Below are 10,613 nucleotides of genomic sequence, written 5' to 3'. Positions count from 1 at the left end.
TAATAATGTGTTTTATTGTTACGAATAAGGATTTCCTTAAGAATCAGTTGAATTTATTTCTTATGGTTAAATGGGTAGATATAAAACCATGGCTTACCCCAGCTAGTGAAAATCCATTTACACTTAAACTTAGCTCCATTTATTTCAGTGGGTCTACTCCAATTATGACTTGGTGATGTTTAGAGAAGGTCCTATATCTTGAATTTGTAACAATCTAATATTATATGCTATAGGGACTTCACCAAATACAGTACAGAACTGCATCTATCGTAGAACAAATTGGAGGATTATTCGGCAATTAACCTTATTCTAGTAAGGTTAAGTAAGTTTCATGGTTGTTTGGTACAGTATTTGCAGTGTTGAAGGACAACAATTTAGAAAGTGTCACTTAATATTAACACAAGTCTTAGTCAACTTTAATTACAAAAGGTCTGAACAGGATTATGTACATAAACCAATGCTGAAATTTAATACACAGTGTCCAATATACAATATCTATATTAAAATAGTTACATTTATAGTAACCAAGAGGGATGACTGAAAGAGTTTGATATTAAAAAAACCCCAGTAGATATTGTACCTACACAGAGCTATACATTAATTAATATTCAGTTTATCATGATTTTCCCGTAGCCAGGCATGATATACATTCAGCTTATGGTCTTGTGGCTGTACCTGAAAAAGAATAAGGATGTTAACCATTTTAATTAAGAAATACAAAATTTGTATTAAGCTCAGAGTCTCAAGCACACAAATGGAAACCATTCTTTGGCTTATTGCCATAATTTCAAGTACATTTACTTGGAAATAAGTCCCACTGAACAGCTTTGGGCTTACTTTTGGGTCAATAGGAATATGCTCACGCTGCAATTGTGTTTGCTACTACAATAAAAGGCAACTCTGAATCTTCACGGTGAAGGGTTGAAGATAGTCCAGCTTTCTCCTCTACTCTGATGCCTATAAATTATTCTGCAGAACTTATTGCCACATCTTCTGCAAGGCATGAGCGCAGCCAAATGGCAGTGATACATTGCAGGAAGGAAACATGGGACTCTGCACACCCACCCCATCCCAATTTTGGTTCTGAGACTATTGCTGCATAGCAGATCAAAGAGCTGTACCCACTTGCTTTGTGCAGTTCTGGTTCATGCTCATTTACGTGACAGGGACTGAAGGGAAGCAGAGCCACATGATTAAGGGCTTCTTGTTTTAGGGCTTTGGTCATTCCATTATATATATATTTTTATTTATTAAATTTGTATACTGCCCTTCATTCATAGATCCCAGGGCAGTTCCCAACATAAAAATACGAGATAAAAACCACAAAATACATAATAAAAAGAACAACAACAAACCAATAACCCAATCCATCCACTCCCACAACACATTTAAAAGGGTATCAGATGTTATTCATCCAACAGGCATTACAAAAATCAAAAGCAGAACACTTAATCTTTCATTGATTTAAGAAGATGGCAGCATCAGTTACCTCCTTCCACTCATTGATGCAAAAGATCCTGTAAGAGTCGTTTCCATATTTTCCAATCCCATGCAACTCAATAGGATACCTCCACTGTTTGACCAAGTATTCATCTAGGGCACAAACAAGCAAAAAACGTACAATAAAATATCCAAGACTGGATTCATTAAATTCACCTTTAAAATTTGTGAAAACATGCATCTTTGAATAAGAGGTGAGCTAAACAGAACTTATTTAAAAAACAAAGAAGGGTGAAAAAAATGGGTGACATCTAACATTTGTCACTCTTGGTAATAGTCCCAGTGAAATCAGTGTACTTGATTCCAATGGGTCTACCCTGTGTGTGACATAGGCTGTGTACGCACTACACCTTTAAAGCACCTTTGAAACACATTCTTTATTTCAAAGAATTCTGGGCACTGTAGTTTATTAAGGGCTGCTGGAAATCGACACACTGTGTTGGGTACACAACACCTGGTAGGCTGATACTACAAGGAATCGCAGCAAGTTATTACTAGCATGCTACATTGATGCTGACAGAAGTGACTAGAATGACATCTATAAATAAAAGATAAAGTTTAGAGTTTCAGTTTTCTAAACTGCAAGACACAGCATAGAAGACATTAAAATGTCGTGTCACAGATGCAGCTCTATTGTCACAGATGTCAATAAGATCAGCAGTCTTTTTACAGCAGAAAGGAAATGTATAAATGCTGTATGTGGACTTAATTTTTTTCTCAACTTCCCCACTTCCTCATTTGGTAACCTCTCAAAACTTTTTTTTTTTAATGTTCTGTGCTTGGGTAGTTCAGCAATTCAATATGGACGGTTTTCAAAGGGGAAATGTCACCACTGTTCTCCAATCTTTCGCCTCCCACTCCAAATGTTCCTTCAAGGTAGCAAGTTTATGCTCACTTACTGAGGAAGAAGCCTCATACAACACAGCAGAATATAAACCTGAATAGGAGTGCACTGTTAAAAATAAATAAATCCTAATGCCAAATCTCTCAAATATATTTTGTGTTAGTTCTATGGATCTGAAGAACATCCAAGCTTATATAGAGACAACCTTGGAAAAAGGAACTACCAATAAAAGAATAAAATAGAAATGCAGTTTCATGTGCAGAGCATGTGTGTTCTCATTCCTCTGGATCATAGACTTTAGTGTTCTAGCTCAGTGGCAGCTGGAAAATCTCTAGATCTTGTCTCAGTCATGAATTCACTAAGTGGCCTTTAATACACCACCATCTCTCAGCCATGGCTTCCCATCTGTAATATGAGGATAACAACACTGATCTACTCTGCAGGGCCGTAATTAGGATTTTATGAGATAATGTACTCTTTCTCAAACAAGCTATAACATACATTACATGCCAAGAGTTGCTACCTGAAAATTTGATGATGGTCTTTGCTCTGAGTTCATAAAGGCCAAGAGGTTTAAGCAACTCTGACATTTCCTTCCAGTTTGCAGCTCTTGCGATTTCAGGTGAAGGATATTTCTTGAAAAATTCCCACAGCACAGGGATGGCCATCTTACCTAGTCAGATATAAGACAGTGAATAGTAGGGTTCCTACTGAATTTCTTGGCAAGGCTGGCATAGGCACATATGCTGAATTGCTAATACAGATAACGTCTAACCTCATGTAACAGCTACTAAAAGTAACAAGACTAAGACGCATCTTCATGAATTCTGCTGCCAACGTGTCTTCTGGCCACATGTATGTATAAGCAAAACAGACACATGTGTTTACTACACATTACAATCAAATGACTTCCACAGGAGAAAATTAAGAGTTGTGTGAAGAACTCCCGCGGCACAGAAATATATTTTGTGTTCCAATACAGGCACAGAAGATGTGTCATCTCAATTTTTAAAGGTATGCATGATCCCAAACTTGTATAATACATTCAGCAAATGGCAAAATTTAGGTCCATTCTAGTCAACCTGCTTATTGAGCATTCATCCTGATTTGTTTAAAGGGCAGCTACACAACAACAAACATTCATACTGATTTGCATCATGTCTTCCCATTAGTCATTATTTCACCCCATGCTTTTCAGTGCATTTCCCATCGTTTTCCTAACCGCAAAACAGTGTTTTTTATGTATTTGTTGCACTAGGATGACAGAACTGCAGAAACCCAAAGTTCCAGTATGTGTTGGAATCCCTCTTGCACAAAACGGTGTCATCATTTTAGTAGCCCTTTTTCCACTTCACATAGGTCATGGTCAACATTGGCCCTTTTCTCTCTTCCTGGGGAATGTGTGTGAATCAAGCAGAGCCATTTACCATCTAGCCAACCCTCCACGGGAAAAACTGAAGTAATCAGTTCTGCCCACATATGAGATTCATGAATGCTCCCTAGCAGCAGTGTAGGACTGTATAACTGGAAAGATGCTCAACACTGGTGTGTTTGCAAGTGAGGGGCTGGGCGAGGGAGAACATAAGTCTTGTACCTGAGGTCTTATTCAGAAATATAGTTGCAATGAGAAGTTTCCATGGATCATGAAAGAGTGTTTCTTGGACCAAATTAAAAGGAGAACGAGGTGGAGTCCATTTCCGAAAGGCCTTCCTTCTAGGTGGGCTTGGAGCTATACAGAGAGAGAATCAAAATGTGAAATTCAATTGCCTCTCTTTTATTTAAATACATTGTTTTCCTTAAATCAATCTGTGTCTATAGACAGAAGCAGAAAGAGGATCGTTTTGACCGCCTCTTCCGGCTCCAAGGAGCCTGGTACAGAAAGAGCTCTTTCAAGAGTCCCAGTGGGATCAGCTGCAGTGAACAAGATCTAAGAGATGCCTGTCCATGTTGTAAGCCTTCATCTTCATTTGCCCAACTAAGACTGCAATCCTTACTGGGAATTGTGGTTTGTTTAAATCCCACTTGTTAAAGTTGGCTTCTACAATATCAGTCACCATAGTTTGATTGTAGTTTGTCCTGAAGCAAGAGTTTTAAACAACTACAATTCTCCCAAGTCTCGCTGTAATGAGGAACTAGGGTTTGTTTAACATTGGAAGAAGCTTCTGATAGCCTCTAGTGCACAAAAAGAGAGAACACACAAGGCAGTGTCTCATAGTGGCTTATTTACATAGTGAGAAACCATAGTTTCCTAGGCTCACAGTTAGCTTTTTTGATTGGATACCTTACTATTCAGATTTAATTTACTCTCCCAATACCATACATTTATGAAGTGCTCATATCAACCAAAAGTTGGTAATAATCTGACCCATTAATTTGACCCACTACATGGAAAGGAGTAATAATTACGGATAGTTGCTGTGTAATCTCTTCTTACCTCACATAAATTCTACCACAATCTAAAGCACTTTTATTTGGAACCAAGTACCAATAGGTTAAGAGGGCTTATTTCAAAGTAAATGTGTGTACTCTTAGCTATGCAAGTGAGAAATACATTGGATTTACTTCTGACGAAATATGGGTAGGATTGGTGTGCAAATTATATTGCTAAATCTTGTAATCCCCCACAAGGCATTTTCATAGAAAGCAATTTTTACCTCCTTGAATGAATTTACTAGAAAAATATGGGCTGGTTTTCCTTCTCTCCACTTGAGGTCTTCGAAAATGGTCCTCTAAAATTTTGAAAAGAAAAGTAAAAAACAAATGCAGATATATATATATATATATATAATTCATTGCGAATTCGTATCAAATTAAGTACTGCACTATCTTTGTATGTGCCATTCTCTTACAGAGGATCTTCTATCATTAAAGAGTGGTGGATTGGGAGCCCACTGTAGTCTATCCCAGCAACTACACTGGCTATGTTTGGAAGATCGTTTCTCAGCTTAATAAGCAAAGATGTGAATAAGTCTTCCTTGCTCCTTTCTTTGGGCTTTATCCAATGTAGTGTTAAGTCAGGGTTCCATCAGCTCAAGAATACCTGCAATGTGACATGGGCCATGCACTGGAGGGGGGGGGGGTTATGTCGCTCTAGCAGTAATCCTTGCACCGATAGGACGAGTTAGTAGAATATCACCTTTTGTGCAAGTGGGAACAAATCAAGAAGTCTTCCATTAACTATGATTTCCCATTTTTTCTGAACCAGGGAGCTATGGTTAATGACTTCAAAGCCATGATTTGAAGCTGACTTATCCAGGCAAGCAAGAGGCATTTATTATGGTTCAAGGAAAAAGAGAAACATTCTAGCCAGGCAAAAGCACTCGCGGATGCAGGGACAGGGGATGGCAGACTGGAGAGAGTCCCAAGGACCAGACAGAGCTTAGATGGTCACATTCAGCAAAATCATGTGAACACACTCAGGTAGACAATACTAGCCACACCAAAAGCACAGAGCACGAGGCAAAGAAAGTTCATTTGTACCACTGGCCTGTGATTATCTCCATAGGAAATTTAGAAAAGAGCTCTACTCTGAAGAATATACCTTTTACTGATGTAAAATGGCTCTCATCACTGGTCTGTGAGTCAGTAACCTCCATATTGGAAGCAATGTTTAACTCTTGGCTCCCTGAAGGCACCCTGTTTCTCTGGTTTTCCAATTCTGAAAAGTTTTCATCAGCTGCTACAGAAACTACGCTGGTGGGATCCTCATCACATTTTAAAACTTCTGTGCTTGACTTGTGTTCCAAGACAGCGGCTACCGTTCCAACGTGCAACTCCACTTTTGGTTCAGAAACCAGCAGCTCGTCCTTTAAGCATGTTTTCCTTTTTCTTGAGCCTCTCTGGCACACTTTATGGACACTGTTAAAAATGTATGTATCTTTTTTTCTTCTGGGATTTTTAACAGTTTCTGCTCTTTGACTTTTTGGGGGTCGTTTCCTCTGTCTTGTGTTATAGGCATCATCCAGATTCCCCATTTCTGAACCGCATTTAGCTTTCTTAATCTGGGTTGTCCTCTGAGCAGCACTCCTCTCTTGGGCTTTGAAACAGTAATCCTTTGAGGGGTCCTCTGCAGTGGGCCCATCCTGCAAATCTGGCTCACCAGCACTGGTTTGAAATTCCAAAATCTTATTTTGCTTTTCTTCACTGCTTTGCGGTCCAAGATCTAGAGTCTGGTTGCTAGTGATACAGTTCTGTCCTTCTGACCCCAGAGCCCTTGTGCTTGATTGAATACAGTCCCGAACAGAGACAGAAAAATCGAAGTCCTCTGATTTAAGAACAGTCTCTCTGTTCTTTTTAAAGTAATCCAAAAGTGCACGTCTGGATCTGACCTTCACTCCTTGGGGACTAAAAGGGAAAAAGACCATCAGGCAAAAAGAAGTCAAACGGCAACGTTGAGTGGAATGCAGCGTTGCACAACAGGACTTCACCTGCTTCTTCTCCCCCCTGCAGCAACCGCACCCCCAAAATCAGCTCTGGAGGGTCAGAGGGCATGCAGGGGGGGTCAGCAGGGAGAAAGAGAGGATGGTGAAGTCCCATTGTAGGAGTGTACTTTTATTCCACTCTCACATGGAAAGGGTTGGATACAAGTTGTCAACTGTAGCAACCCTGTAGATTATATTGTGGAAAGACAGACTATACATTTTTCAAATAAATATATATTTTGGAAGATCAGAGAGTTGAAGCTCCAATACTTAAACTATTTGTAAGCTGTTATAAATGCATTTTGGGACGCGGGTGGCGCTGTGGGTAAAAGCCTCAGCGCCTAGGGCTTGCCGATCGAAAGGTCGGCGGTTCGAATCCCCGCGGCGGGGTGCGCTCCCGTCATTCGGTCCCAGCGCCTGCCAACCTAGCAGTTCGAAAGCACTCCTGGGTGCAAGTAGATAAATAGGGACCGCTTACTAGCGGGAAGGTAAACGGCGTTTCCGTGTGCGGCTCTGGCTCACCAGAGCAGCGATGTCACACTGGCCACGTGACCCGGAAGTGTCTGCGGACAGCGCTGGCCCCCGGCCTCTAGAGTGAGATGGGCGCACAACCCTAGAGTCTGTCAAGACTGGCCTGTACGGGCAGGGGTACCTTTACCTTTACCTTTATAAATGCATTTACAGTTAAACAGTGGTGCAAGTACAGCTGCCTTGGAATTGCAGCAGAAAGATGAGATACAACTATTTTAAATGAACACGAACTTAGTATTTGTAAATATTATAAACACAGATGTTTTATATAGCATAGAATCCATCAGCATGACGCTTGGTTGGAGTACTAAAGGGGAACACAAAACTGTGTTCTGACTGGATATGTGTTTCTAATCTTAAGGAAGGAAGGAAGGCTATCTGGAGGATTTGAAGTTGTTGCTCAGCTGAACACTACTATTCTTTGGAAAAAAGCTGTCCAATGCCCTCTGCTTCTGGAGAGCCATGGGGGCAGGGGCAGGTTACAACAATGCAGACTTTGAGTCGGATGAGAAGCAAAGAGTGATTATAATGCAGGAGATGGGGAGAAAGAGGGGGCTCAAACTGTGGTTAAGAAGGAGGAACGGGGGGCTGCTGTGTTGTGGGGGCTGCTGCTGTTGGTGGGTCACAGCCCCATTTTTCTTGATAGACCATTCACCCCTGGATATGTAGATGAAACAGTACAGAAAATTGCATCTGTCAAATTTCTGAATGCCAGGTTATTGTCAAAGCCGCGAGAGTTCTGTCAGAAAACAACAGCAATACCACATTAACTTCTTCCTCTCTTTAGTAACACTTCAACAAGCTTAAACATAAAACAGTATATTTACACTTCTCCCTATTATAAACATAATTATGACACTATGGCTCTCAGTGCACCAAAATATCATTTGGATGACATAAGATGTACAATGTCAAAATTTACCATCAGCACTACTGTACCTGACAAAATAGATGTCATATCTCCCTTTTGTTTTGCCAGACTGTCTTTGCTTTATTATCCTTTCCCATCCTTCAGGAACAGCTTTGCGACACAGAGGAGCCAGGAAAGATACAGTTGCTTCAGACTCTTTGCACCAAGTTAGACTTTCTGTGATGGTCTCAGTATCTTCCTCCTTGGGATCAACACATTCCCCCCCTGCTGTTATAAGATGCCCTTTCTCTTTGTCTGCATCTTCAGTCATGTGCCTATTACCTATATCACTGAAAGTGAATTATCAGAATATCAGAACAAGCTTCACCTTTTTGTAGCCTTTCCTTAAACAGACATTCTAACCTCTCAATCATTTTTAATGCTCTTTTTTTTTTTGCATTTCCCCCACATTTCCTTTTCGGTTGTTCCAAAACTGCTTTATTTCTGGCAGAGGAAAATGCAATAAATTTTGCACCTAAGTGTAGAAAAATAAAGTATAACTTAAGCAACGGAGAACCCTGGTTTTGTTTTTTGGCATGAAACACCAATTGCCTAAAAGGTCTGGGTGAATAAGGAGGTCTCCACTGGTGCCGGAAACGAAGAGGGTGCCAGGCAAGTCTTTCTGGGGAGGATTTTCTATAGCTAGGGTGCCAGCACTGAGAAGGCCACCTCGGAGCAGCAGCCCACCTTTCCTTCTCATTTGGTGGGAGCAAGCAAAGCAGTGGGAATGGGAACCAATGGGGCAATAGAAGCAGAAGGCTAAGAACGGCACAAGTTAAGAATGGCTTTATTCCGGTTTGCAGTATTGCCATAGCCCTCAGTCAGACGGAAGACCATCATGCCAAGACAGAACGCAGGCGTGCCATTTGTCAAACTGCCATGACATCACTGCATGCAAAGGAAAGGTGATGAGGGTGAGGGTGATAATAGTTGCTTGCAAAGGAGGATCAAAGCAACAGGCCGAGGGGGGCGTTGCCTATTTCAAAAGCCCCGCCCTCGCCACTCCCTCCTGCGTTAAGTCCTTACCTGCCGTCAGGCTGCCCCGTCGCCCCTTGAACTAGCGCCAAGGACATCTTTCCTCTCCTCTCTTGTAAGGCGGCAAATTCTCCCGCGCCTGCTCGTAAGGCGCGTGCGCATTCCTAACACGCGCGCCGCCAACCCACACAATGACAGTAAGCAAGAGATCGCTCTCTCCTCTTCGCGCTGGGATCAAACCTCGCAAGCAGCGCGAATTACACCTGAGTGGGCTTTTGCGCACGCGCACTTTCGACATAAGCTCCTCCTCTCTCCACACCCTCGTCCCACCCGCCCCTAATATTAATATTGCGCGTCCTCCCCCGGGCGTCATAGAAACTGTAGTTGGGGAGAGGGGGGCGGGGAGGAACCGGGCGGAGAGTTCAGACATGCGCAAGAGTCGCTTTTGCGCGTGCGCACAACCAAGGGCGCTTCGCTCGTCGCTTTTCCCCCTTGCGCAAAAGGAAAGGAAAAAAGAAGGGGAGGGCGCGTGGAAACTGCGCATGCGTGTTGCCTTGGGTTGCAGCCCAGCGTCCTATGTACACAAATAAATAAATAAATGAAAGCGGGAGTTGGGCGCTGGGGGAGGGGCAGGCAGGGAGGTCGCGAAGGGGATGCGCCGGAGGGGGAAACATGCGAGCTGCGCTGACCTGGAGAGATAAGGCTGAGCAGTGGTAAGAAGAGGAGGGGCCTCCCTCTGACAAGCCTAGAGGGTGGAGTGGGTCCGTGGGGGAGACGGGGGGGGCATGGAGGGAAGGAAGTGGGGGCTTCGACCTCCAGCCAGAAAATAAGGCCTCCTCAATCCGCTCTCCCTTCCAATATCACCAACAGTAAGCGAGTCGTGAGGGGGACGGCGTGCAATTTTATCCCGCTCGCGACAGGCAGCATAACACCCCCGTAGCGTCCCTCACGTCCGTTTCTGAAGGCTAATGAGTTAATGCAACCAACTGCAGCGGCAGCAGCAACAGCGAAAACAACTTAGAAAGATGCTTCCACGTTTAAACTGGAAGCCACAAAGCTGTTAAGATAATGCTTTTGCAGCAGAAAGGGAGCTCGTGGGTTTCCCCTTTTGGTGGAAGGGACACAAAGCGAGACCCTGGCAGGTTTCAGTTATGTGTGTGTGGGGGGGTGCGCCTTCCAGAGCCTGAGGTGCTTTACCTGCATTCCTTGCCAAAAGGGGCTTGTGGGTTTTTTTTGAGGCGGACAGGCCCCTCTGTCCCCTCGACGGTCCTGTTGTGTCCGTTGATGTAACGTTAGATCTTCCCCGCTGAGTTGATGTTCTTACGGTGCTCCATCGGTAGGACTGGAACCCAGCCAGATGGGCGGGGTACAAATAACAAAATAATATTAAAAATCCGCAATGGCCTATACTGGTTGTTTTACTCGCTGCCTC

At 42.9% G+C, this 10,613-nt stretch overlaps 2 protein-coding genes across 8 annotated transcripts in view; one reads left to right on the top strand and one right to left on the bottom strand.

The window, feature by feature from the left end:
- Positions 1 to 388: 388 nt before the first annotated feature.
- On the bottom strand, positions 389 to 10,519 carry MBD4 (methyl-CpG binding domain 4, DNA glycosylase). 4 transcript variants are annotated; one of them, XM_028719294.2, is made up of 8 exons: positions 10,379 to 10,519; positions 8,236 to 8,496; positions 5,886 to 6,688; positions 4,999 to 5,073; positions 3,939 to 4,073; positions 2,868 to 3,017; positions 1,490 to 1,593; positions 389 to 675 (listed from the first exon to the last, which is right to left on the bottom strand). In XM_028719294.2, exons 2-8 carry the CDS (start codon positions 8,475 to 8,477, stop codon positions 598 to 600), a joined length of 1,587 nt encoding a protein of 528 aa, XP_028575127.2. In that variant the 5' UTR covers positions 8,478 to 8,496; positions 10,379 to 10,519; the 3' UTR covers positions 389 to 597. The 4 variants fall into 4 exon arrangements, with proteins under 4 accessions (XP_028575127.2, XP_028575126.2, XP_028575129.2 ...); XM_028719293.2 differs by lacking the exon at positions 10,379 to 10,519 and adding an exon at positions 9,233 to 9,538; XM_028719296.2 differs by lacking the exons at positions 4,999 to 5,073; positions 10,379 to 10,519 and adding an exon at positions 9,233 to 9,538.
- IFT122 (intraflagellar transport 122) overlaps positions 9,717 to 10,613 on the top strand; it is a 59,138-nt gene continuing 58,241 nt past the window's right edge. For 3 of the 4 annotated variants that reach the window (XM_028719289.2, XM_028719290.2, XM_028719288.2), the window contains exon 1: positions 9,717 to 9,894. In XM_028719289.2, coding sequence (XP_028575122.1) covers positions 9,854 to 9,894 — 41 coding nt within the window. In that variant the 5' untranslated portion in view covers positions 9,717 to 9,853. Of the gene's footprint in view, positions 9,895 to 10,025; positions 10,051 to 10,613 lie in introns of those variants that run through there. The other variant, XM_028719291.2, reaches the window with a different exon arrangement.

This window comes from Podarcis muralis, chromosome 2, assembly GCF_964188315.1.
Source record: "Podarcis muralis chromosome 2, rPodMur119.hap1.1, whole genome shotgun sequence".
Taxonomy (NCBI): Eukaryota; Metazoa; Chordata; class Lepidosauria; order Squamata; family Lacertidae; genus Podarcis; species Podarcis muralis.
Note: the sequence above shows the minus strand (reverse complement) of the source record. Positions and strands in the feature narration are given on the sequence as shown.

What these genes read in the sequence shown, in the direction of transcription:
- MBD4 (XM_028719293.2), bottom strand. Translation starts at nt 9,279, where the DNA reads ATGTCCTTGGCGCTAGTTCAAGGGGCGACGGGGCAGCCTGACGGCAG. An exon ending in TAGTAAATTCATTCAAGGAG is followed by an intron (nt 4,074 to 4,998) that starts GTAAAAATTGCT and finishes CTCTCTGTATAG; the next exon opens with CTCCAAGCCCACCTAGAAGG. An exon ending in GACCATCATCAAATTTTCAG is followed by an intron (nt 1,594 to 2,867) that starts GTAGCAACTCTT and finishes TTTGTGCCCTAG; the next exon opens with ATGAATACTTGGTCAAACAG.